This window comes from Chelonus insularis, unplaced genomic scaffold (genome assembly GCF_013357705.1).
Source record: "Chelonus insularis isolate UGA/USDA-ARS -01 unplaced genomic scaffold, ASM1335770v1 contig_117_pilon, whole genome shotgun sequence".
Lineage (NCBI taxonomy): Eukaryota > Metazoa > Arthropoda > Insecta > Hymenoptera > Braconidae > Chelonus > Chelonus insularis.
In genome coordinates, this window is record NW_023276358.1 from 115,324 (window position 1) to 125,827 (window position 10,504).

The 10,504-nt window shown below is 24.2% G+C and overlaps 1 protein-coding gene across 2 annotated transcripts; it reads left to right on the plus strand.

The window, feature by feature from the left end:
* On the plus strand, positions 1-9,245 carry LOC118064688 (uncharacterized). 2 transcript variants are annotated; one of them, XM_035079467.1, is made up of 3 exons: positions 1-293; positions 5,487-5,565; positions 8,728-9,245. In XM_035079467.1, the coding sequence occupies exons 1-3, from the start codon at positions 206-208 to the stop codon at positions 8,888-8,890; spliced, it is 330 nt and encodes a 109-aa protein (XP_034935358.1). In that variant the 5' UTR covers positions 1-205; the 3' UTR covers positions 8,891-9,245. The 2 variants fall into 2 exon arrangements, with proteins under 2 accessions (XP_034935358.1, XP_034935366.1); XM_035079475.1 differs by having other exon boundaries at positions 8,755-9,245.
* Positions 9,246-10,504: the final 1,259 nt, after the last annotated feature.

Below are 10,504 nucleotides of genomic sequence, written 5' to 3' on the forward strand. Positions count from 1 at the left end.
AACCCGGCAGTAGCGGCTTTTTTTCTTTTCAACTCGTTACCGAATCAACATTGTCAAGAACACACACACATACACTGATATAACTTTCGGTTGTAGTTGGAAAAAAAGCCTGTCAATTTAAAGCTCAAAGGCTATCATTTTTAATATTCTTACATTTTTTGAATATTTAACAAAAAAAAAATAAAAAACATATCAGTTTTTAATAATGGCTTTAAAAATCAGTATTTTTAGTCTCTTTTTACTTCTGTGTTTACTGACAGAGAAAATTTATGCTGGACCATATTTTGATGAAGGTAAGTTATAATTTTATAATTTATTTTTAAAATATATTTGTCAACAATTAAAAAAAAAATCATCTCTTATCATTATGACGTTTGAATAAACGTCTTTTTATTTATTTTTATTTCCTCGAGATTTTATTTCTAAGGGGTTCAAAGAATTTTTTGATCAGACAATAATTATTTTATATTAACATTGCAAAAAAAAAAATTACTATTTACATACTGAAAAAAATTGAAATAATTTCTTTAATTATTTTTTATTAACTATAAAAAAAAAAACAGATATAATGACGAGTATTTTAAGTATTGTTGAATATTTTTTAGTTCCTAGACTCATATTTTGATGAATGTTTAACTATTAAAAATAGTTAACGCAATTAGAAATTTCTCTGAGTGCAGAAAAGTCGGTAATTCAAATAAATAATGATTATTTCTCTTCTATTGAGAAGTAATAAATAATGCACTTTTACAACTTCAATTAATAATTAGATCAATAAAATAGCAATTACTTCTCATCTATAAATAACGTTGAAATTACCATTGTTTACTGAATAAATTGATGTAATTTATTCGACTGTTGATTACATCGCACTTTTAATACCCCTATCATAAAATTATATTACTTTAAATGAAGATCATCATAAAATACAATACAACATGTTCCAGATGTTGGTAAAATATTAGACACATTAATGAAAATGAAATAAATAATTATAAGAGCTTTTTTTTTTTAATTTTTAGACTCTTTAATATGATAGTACTTCAATAAATATCAATTACGTTTATTATTTCTTGCATATATATAATACTAAACAGCTTAATGGAGATTTGTAACGTGTACAGATAGCTTTGAATCATAAATGTTTTTGTATTGATGAATAAATGACTATAGCTAAAGTTTCATAAGTGATAATACAAATGGATGCTCTGAAATGCTATCACGTAATATATTCACATTAGTTAATTTCATTTTATAATTGTATTAAGTACATATTATTTAAATTTCACAAAAATTCATTTATAATGTAACGTAATTAAATATATAACAAAGTGACATTAACATTTTTATCTTAATGAAAGTGAATTATTATTTAGTTTTCTTTGTCAACTTTGTTTTGAATTTAAATATGAAGATAACACCTTTTAGACACACTTTGTATACTAAATATTACCATACAAATTGATTGATATAATTATTTTTTGTTACAACTATTTTATTTATAATAGAACATCTATTGATTGCAGTTTTTTTTGTACTTAGATTACATTTTTAATTAATAAAAGTTATTTAATTAATTTTATTGTTACTTATTAATGTACTTTGTATTCAACTTTTATTGGATCATGCAATTTTATTATTTAAAGTATGTCGTTAAATCTTCATTCAAAATGTCAATTTATTTTAGATGATCCTTCAATCTCTTCTTTAAAGACATCGTTTATAACTCATGAAGTTTGTCGAGATAAGAAGTACTCGCTATTTTTCTTCTTTAGTAGTTCTATTATAGTTTGATTTGTGCTTATTCAATAAGAACAATATTATTCCAAAAAAAAAAAACTAGTGATAAAAATGAATTCACTTGTATGTTAAACTTTCTAGGATTTTTATCACAGTGTTTTTTATACATAGAAGAAATGAAAAAAATATTATAAGTCTAATTGCATGACTTTGTTCAGAATTAGCTTGTATTTAAAAGAGTAAAACAAGCATTCCCATTGGTAGGTAATAAATTTCCCATTGGTTTTAATAAATTAATTTGTTGTTTTGTGGATATTTTAAAAGAAATGTTTTTTATCAGATGCAAAAAATTTAAGCTAATATTGAGGCATTAATTACTAACACTGGCTCCGTATTGGTTCAAAAATAGCCAGTTTCACTCTAAAAAATAATAGTTAAGTCTCATAGTTGGATTACAATCCTGTGTTAATTTTTATTGACAGAAAATAGTTGAATTCTTTTTGAACTATTAATAATAAATCCAACTATGTATTTCTCTCTGTTTGCACTCTTTTGTAAGGCAAAAAAAAATTTTTCACTAAATGTAAGTGCAAAAAGTGACAAGTCAGTAATTAATTTTTGGGTTGTCGTAAATAATTATTTTACTAAGATACCTCCCATTTTAAAAATGAAGCAAAAATATTTCTATCCAATAATCAATTCGAAGTAAATATTTTTCTGCAACACTTTGCCAATTTTTAATTACATTAAGATCATTTAAAGCCAACCACTTAAACTATTGCCATTAAAGGCATATATATTGGAAAGTAATTAAAGTATTCCAGAATGAATCTAATATGAAAGCTCATGAGAGTAATTTCAACTTAGAAGAGCTTTGATAATACGTTTTTCAAGGATAGGTTTTAAAAAATTCTCGCAAAGTAATAAATATTATTCCGCAAATATTTTTATTCTTACACTTTTTAATTCAACAATAAAATTATTGTAAATGTATTCATATCTTTTTTATCCTTATCTTAACTGTAAATTATAATTTTAACTGAATGTTACCAACATATAATTGCAATTTGCATACTCTAACACCTTTATCACAGCTGAATTTACATAATACTGAACTTCTAGAGAAATGAGAGGACAGCTTAATCTGTTTCTTTAAAACTGCTGCTATCATGATATGAATACAAGAACAAAACTTGCATACTAGATAAATTCCAAATATTGAAATTTAAAATTAACCATTTTTTTTTTTTTATTTTTGCAACAAAGTACGGAAAGTTTTTATAGGAATTTATTATTTTTACAACACTAAAGTTTATTTCGATTCTGTTTATTTATTATTCAAATAAAATAATCAAATCTCGTATTCATATAGTCAATGATTAGTCAAAAAAAAAACAAAAAAAAAAAACGTTGTCACTGTTTAAACAAACGTTCGTTTATTAGAGCTATTTTGAACAGAGCTATGTGGTTTTTCAAACAATATCATTATATTTGACCTACATTTCAATTTTTTATTTAACTTGAACCTAATTTTTTTTATTCATAACAAAACTATTTATACCGAATTTTTAAATTAATTAATAATGTAGTCATTAATTCTTTCTAACATATGGTAGAGTAATACACATTTTTGTGTAACAATTTATCCATTGTTATATTTATTTATAATAATTAAATAATCGTTAGTGTTAACAACTCTGTCCATGATTCTTACAAATTTTATTTCTATTACAATTTTTCCACCCTTTTTACAACACTTGTGTACTCCCTTATCATACTATTTTATGATAATAGTCAAGTGTGCTCGAGATAAATAGCACAATAATATCACACACATTTGTGAACGATCAATGTTCATTTCTGTGATACAATTATCGGTATCCTTCATGTAATATAATATGTATATACATATGGAATAAATTAGAAAATAAAAATAATATCGCCCTAGAGTCACAAAGAGTAAAATCAATTTATGAAAGAGTATGCAATAGTTTCTATCATAGAACAGGTGTAATTGATAAATGACTCGTCAGGAACGGATACGATTAAATGATTTTCCAATTTTCTTTTTCATTAAACTTAATCCACTTTCAATTTTCTTAACTAATCGCATTCTTCGAAAAGGCTTAAAGTGACTATTCTTAAGTCCAGAAGAAACATTTGTTAGACGAAAGAAGAGATAAAAAAGGTTCTATTGATTTTAGTTTAATCTTCAATTGAGTTTTTCCTTTTTTACTGACACAACAAAAATCGGTGTAGAAATGTAAATTTTTTACATATTATCATAACAAGTGTTGATTTTTCTACTGCATAATAAAGCAGTTATGGATTAATTTTTTTTTTGTTATTATAGACAATGTCACTACTCTATTTCGCAATGTGATTTTTCTGATTTTATTTTCTTTATGAAATATTTTGTGGAATAATATTTGTTAAATTATCAGCTTGAAAATAGAAACACTTCTCATTGTATTCTTTAGTTAACTTAATTTTCATTAGATAATCTGTGATTTTACATTTTTATACTAATTTATCAGTAAAAGTATTTACAGTGATATAATAATTAAATTTATTGATTTAATTAATTAAAATTCTGCAGATGTTATTCATAGAAAATAATTCCAATAAATTATTCAATAATAAATACGTGGTTTAAATAAATAATGAAAAAAATATTGATCTTTAGAAATATGAAGTTATTACTTTAATTAGTTCCTTTAAAATATGTATCATCACTTATAAATATTCATTCGTTACTTGATTATTAAAATTTCAAATAAAGGGATTAAAAATGAATGATAAATTTTTTTTATTTACTCATAAACAATATGTCCTTCGTGACAATTGATAAATCCAAGAGATTATCAATATTAAGATCATTTTTCATTTCAATATAATCATTCTTTCTGTAAGCTCTGTCAGTGTATTTTTCTAGGAATTTTTGTGTATTTGGATTAACGAACACTGAAGAATAGTTGTTATATTCCTTTGTGTATACAAAAAAAAAACCAGATAGCAATAAAACTTAAGAGTGATAAATTGATTCAATGCAAACGTGCGAAAAATTTTAATTTTATTTCTTTAGATACTTAGATGAATGTTATTTACAGATACTTCTTTTTGCTTCTTTTCATTTATTTTTATTTATCCTGCTAATAAAACGTGCAAGTGGGTGAATATAAAAATAATAATAAAAAAAGGAAATTGAAATAAAAATCGATCATCTTATACTCACAAAATAAAATTAATTTAGCCATAGAGATAACTGATGAGAAATAGTAATTGTGTTTTTAATTATTCCATCTCATTTTCTACAACTTCTTTTAAGACTTCAGATATCAAATCATGTGATTTACTAGATGATAATGACTTGGAGCTTTTTTAATTAGTGATATAACAAGGATTTAATTAGACCTATACAAAGGAAAAAAAAAATTGCAGGAAATTTTTTTTTATATAATCTTAAATATCATAGGTTTAAATAATCTTCTATCAAAGATCAAATTACTGAGTTAAAAACTTACCATCATACGTTAACTTTAAATTGTCACAAGTTTTGTAACTTATAATTATGTTCGACAAACTTTTAATAACATTTTATACTTAATGTTTCAAATAAAATTTCAAACCATAATTATTTGAGTAAAATTTATAATTATAATAATAATCAAAGAAAAATTATATCGTTTAATTATTAAACATAAATACTAAATAATAAATTAATTGATTTGTTTTACTCCATGCAGATGCAGACATTGTGCCAGTTGAACCTGATTACGCCAATAATAATGAATTGGAGAACATAATGGGGGCGGCTCAACAGAAGTGAGTTATGATTGCTTTTCGGGAAATGTATTTACTGTTGTGTTGTTCTTAAATTATTATTATGCATCATGATTTTGGATGAAAACTAATTATCTCTTTTAATTCAACAAATTTGTTTATGACTATAAATTTTGGAGTATTAAGTTTTTATGAATCTTAATAATATTCTCACAGACATCTAAAAAAACCCATTTAAATTCCCCTATTTATTTTAACTGGTATCAAACACGTAGTTTGTTTTGTTAAAAAAATGACATACAATTTCATCTTTCATTTTATTTGAGTTTCCTTCAATTTCCGGTTTTCATCATTTTAATGATCTAATATCTATAATAAACTCACCAGAATATTACTTTTCAACAATATACTTATTCAGATCGATATATATTATTATAAATTGACATTCAATGTTGACATTATCAGTCAAATGCTCGGAAATTTCTAAAGAGTAAAATATTTGTGAATGATATTTAGTAACACATATTAACAAAAAGTTGTAATTACTAGTTTGAATAAGACAGTTTTTTTTGAATTGGTTGTTGATGGACATAACTATTGCATGTTTGGACTTATTTTAGAAAAGTTTATTCAAATAGACTACACTGAGAGAAATTATCAAGTCATGGTTGGTAAGAATGCAGCATTGCAGGATAATAAATCTACACTAGCTTCTTGTTTTAAAAATAAACTTGAATAAAACAGTAATGAATTTATAATTGCATTACACTAAGATATCCTGTGTTGGTCTTCATCAGGACCAAATAGATGTCTACCTTTTGATGATAGGCAGGCATAATTGTTTGTATGAACTGTATTAGGTTGATCTTACTGGAGATGACTTCCTAAGGTCCTGATGCCTTGTCAGGTTCACTTGGTTCAACTTTTTATTCTAAAGATGTCCATTTTAGTATGTACAATTTAACACTGATTTTTACTTATTTTTTTCTTAAAGTCTCTTTAATTAATTTAAAGAAAATTAATTTTAGTTTGACAAAATTTTATTTCATGTAAATGAAAAATTCCTACGTGTTCTTCCGAGCAGTCTCAGCTAAATTGAAGAGTAAGAATCTGATTAAATTTCCATCGTTAAGTCCATAACGTGTCCGGTTTCTTTTGGTTCACTTGAGTTAAGTTGAAAGTCTTTCAGAAACAAATCAGATTATCTTGGTTTAATTTACCCAGTCAAAGCCTGATGAATTAATTTTCATTAATTTAATCATATTTTCATAGTGTGAAGCTCAATGCTATCTTTTCTTTTACCTTATAAATTGATAATCAGAGTTACCTTTGTTCCAACATTCATCTTCTGTATGTAAATTTACAGTAAAATTATATTTTTACCAATAATTCTTGAAAATAAATTTATGGTTTCGTATTGAACATTTTTTTTTATATTCTCCTATAATTCAATTCTTTTAGAGTTTCGTTTAGTCACGTTGAAAGAACTTTTCCAGAACGAAACTCCTTTGGAATGCTATTGACATCGATGTGTTTTACACGGATGATTGTGTTCTGTAGAGTTGCTCATGTACTATAATTTATAGTAAATGTAAAACTAAACTAAATCTATCTCCTTCTTAAATATAACTATTAAACTTACAATATGTCTTGAAAATAGCAACGTCATGGCAATTTTTATTTAGCCATGCATTATTTTATTCTTGAAATTTCTCTCAATTTAAACAGTAATACAATTTGTGACACTTAAATTACAATAAAGATCTTTCATATGAGTTTAATTCATCACAGTATTCTCTAAAATTAAATACATGCACTTTAGTTGACCTGTCAAGAATATAATTGAATATAAATTATAATTAATGTTACAATTACATTTGCTTCAATTATTCTGTTACATTAATGTTAAAGTTCATCATTTGATTCAGTAATTTTAGAATATTTAAAAATCTAGTGGAGTGTAAATTATTTAATTGATTAAATTCATTAAAAATAAATTCTGGAGACTAAAATTTGAAATTAATATTCAGAATAAAATTGTCAAAATGTCCAATGTAGAAGATTATTTTATAAAATATTGAACAAAAAATATCTGAATTCTATAAATGAATGATAATCTAATTTAATATATATCTTCAGATACATATGGAATATTTTTCCTACTTATTTATAGCATTTTTTCAATTAATTAAAGAATGGATCAATAGATTATTCCTAATTATTCATCGACAATACCTTGTAATCAAATAAATTATTTTATTTAAAGCTGGATGTGAGTTATATTATGAATCTAAAAATATGGAATTTTGAGACTCAGTTATTTAGAAAAAAAAGTAATATTTTAATTAGAAAAAATTTTTTTTATCTATAGATACTTTGATGATTGGTATAAAGTTGTAAAAATGTTAGAACCATATCCAAAAACATGAATTCTGATTTGTAAATATTGATGATATGTTGTAGATTGAATTTTTTAAATATGGACTAATTAAATAATATAGACTATAATGATATTCCAATACAACTTTTCCAGTTAATCACATTACTACTTCTACTTCAAGATTTTATATCATTTTTCAATAAAAGTTGCAAGATTATTACTAAATCTCTATCAATAGCTGAAAAAGTCTACTCACAATTGATTGAACTGTCAATACAGCTTAACAATAGACTCAAGTATCAATGGCTCAGTTGAAAAAGATATCTCAAAAGAAAAAAAAAGTCCTGATTTAACTACCTTTTTGATGAAGTCAGACTTTTTAAAAATCTAATAAAAATTTTCTTCTCTGTTGCATAATCATAGCTGGTAATAATTCAATAGTTTATCAACTAATTGAAACTGAAAAAAGCTATTCAACTTCAAAATTTAAAATTGTATCAAACAGAATCAATATAGTGATGGTCCATATTTGGAGAACTTGCTGTAAGGTTTGACTTTCTAATTGCAAATCCAAAAATTCTCCACACATATTCAAAAGTGTTGGTGATAATTCACACAGGTAGGATAATATAATTTATTGATGACATTATCCATGTCATTCACATTGAATAACTAAATTTGACACGTGTATGAATAATTTTATTTTGGATTTGCAGTGTTGACAGCAAATTATTAGTTGTCTGTGTTGATGTTATGAATTAGATGATAATGCCTGATTTGAAAATTTGAATAAATTATTTTTTAATTTCCTTAATTTTGAGTAGACGTTCCCCGTACGTATATGTCTTTAGACGTGGCTGTATTCGACGAGATGGAAACTGCGATCACCGACCCAACGACTGCTGCTACAGCTCATCATGTCGCTGCAATCTTTGGGGATCAAATTGTCGTTGCCAACGTATGGGACTTTTCCAGAAATGGGGATAAATTCCTGAATCTACTCCTGGTTCTTCGTGCAGCTCATCTATTTCTACTGTCTAGATAATAGCATCTATGTTTCCTTTTTCATATATTCCTAGACTTTTATTCGATTCATTTTGAAATATCCTATGTGACAGTTAAGTATTTTTAAACCTTTAAGCTTCAAGATTATTTTATCTATCATCTTTTTCGTTAAGATGTTATAAAAGTAAAGTCCTTGGTGAAGAAAGAATTGATGAGCTTTCATACAATAGAATATCATTCTGTATTATATATTTTGATAATAACATTCTATCATCGCTCAATACTTTTTTTTTTTAATTGTTTTTTAATCAACTCAATAAACGCAATGATATTTTTTTTTACATCACAACGAAGACTATGAATATATTTAACTTTTAATAGCTTTTATTTATTGCCATATTATTTGTTATATTTAAATAATTTTTTATTTATTAATTAAGAAGAAAGAAAAAACAACTAATTTATACTTGAAGTTTATATTAGTTATTATAAAATTAATTTATTTAAATAATTCTTTTTATTCATCAGTGTTTTATATTAAAATATATAACTTTACTTGTTACTCGATAATTATTGTCTTTTCTCTGTGTAATTATTTATTGAGTAAATCTAATATATGAAGCTGTGTTAAAATTGACAATATTTGGATCACCATGAAATTATTATGTATTAATTATAATTAGCTATGACATTTATCTAAGAATGTTTCTGATAAATAATTTGCAAAAATACTTAAAAATGAAAAAAAAATTTTTGGATAATTAAATGATTATTGAAAATTATTCTTTGATTGAAGAACTATCAAGCCACTTCCATCAACCAAATAGTTATATTTCAATGTTGACTAAATGTACAAAGAGAATTTATGTTAACGTTTTATCAGTAAGTAACATTGAATACATATTTGAATTAAACATGAAATATTGTATTAATTTTGGAACTAAATGATTCGAGTGACAAGGGAACGATTGTTGCTTTGATCATGATCACTAAATTTAAGCAAGAATTTTGGAATTAAAAGCTTAAAATTTCTGATCTGAAATTCATTTTTAAATTAATAGAAAAATAAGACACTTTTGAAAGGAAATGAATCATAAAAATAATATTAACTGAAGCATCCTGAGTAGCAATCTGATCAGGACTAAACCAGTCTAGGATATCAGTCTTGCATTAAATATCTTTTCAAAATTAAATAAAAGTGACATAATAAAATTATAACAACTATTAATTAAAATATAAATATAAATGTATTTTAAAATTTCAACTTTTGTAATTGCAAAGACAGAAATAAATTTATTCCTGCTGAAGAAAATGTTATTCAGGATGTTATTTACAAATTTCAATTTATATAATATAAATAATTGGTAATTAATGTGAATGGAAAATTTTATGCTTCAACAAAGTATTGATATCAGAAATAAATATTAAATTGATTCTTGAAACTATTGGTATATTTAAAAATACAGAAACGAATATCAATTAACAAATGTAAAGAAGATACCTCTTTAATATTATCTTGTGTACCTATGAATGTATTATTACTCTTATATTAATTATAATGAAAATAATATTATAAATCCTATTATTGTTATTCTC

Bases quoted from the DNA above. Each gene is read 5' to 3' on its own strand.
- LOC118064688 (XM_035079467.1), top strand. From the start codon at position 206: ATGGCTTTAAAAATCAGTATTTTTAGTCTCTTTTTACTTCTGTGTTTA. The intron at 294-5,486 runs GTAAGTTATAAT...TACTCCATGCAG, and splicing joins TGGACCATATTTTGATGAAG to ATGCAGACATTGTGCCAGTT. The intron at 5,566-8,727 runs GTGAGTTATGAT...AATTTTGAGTAG, and splicing joins ATGGGGGCGGCTCAACAGAA to ACGTTCCCCGTACGTATATG.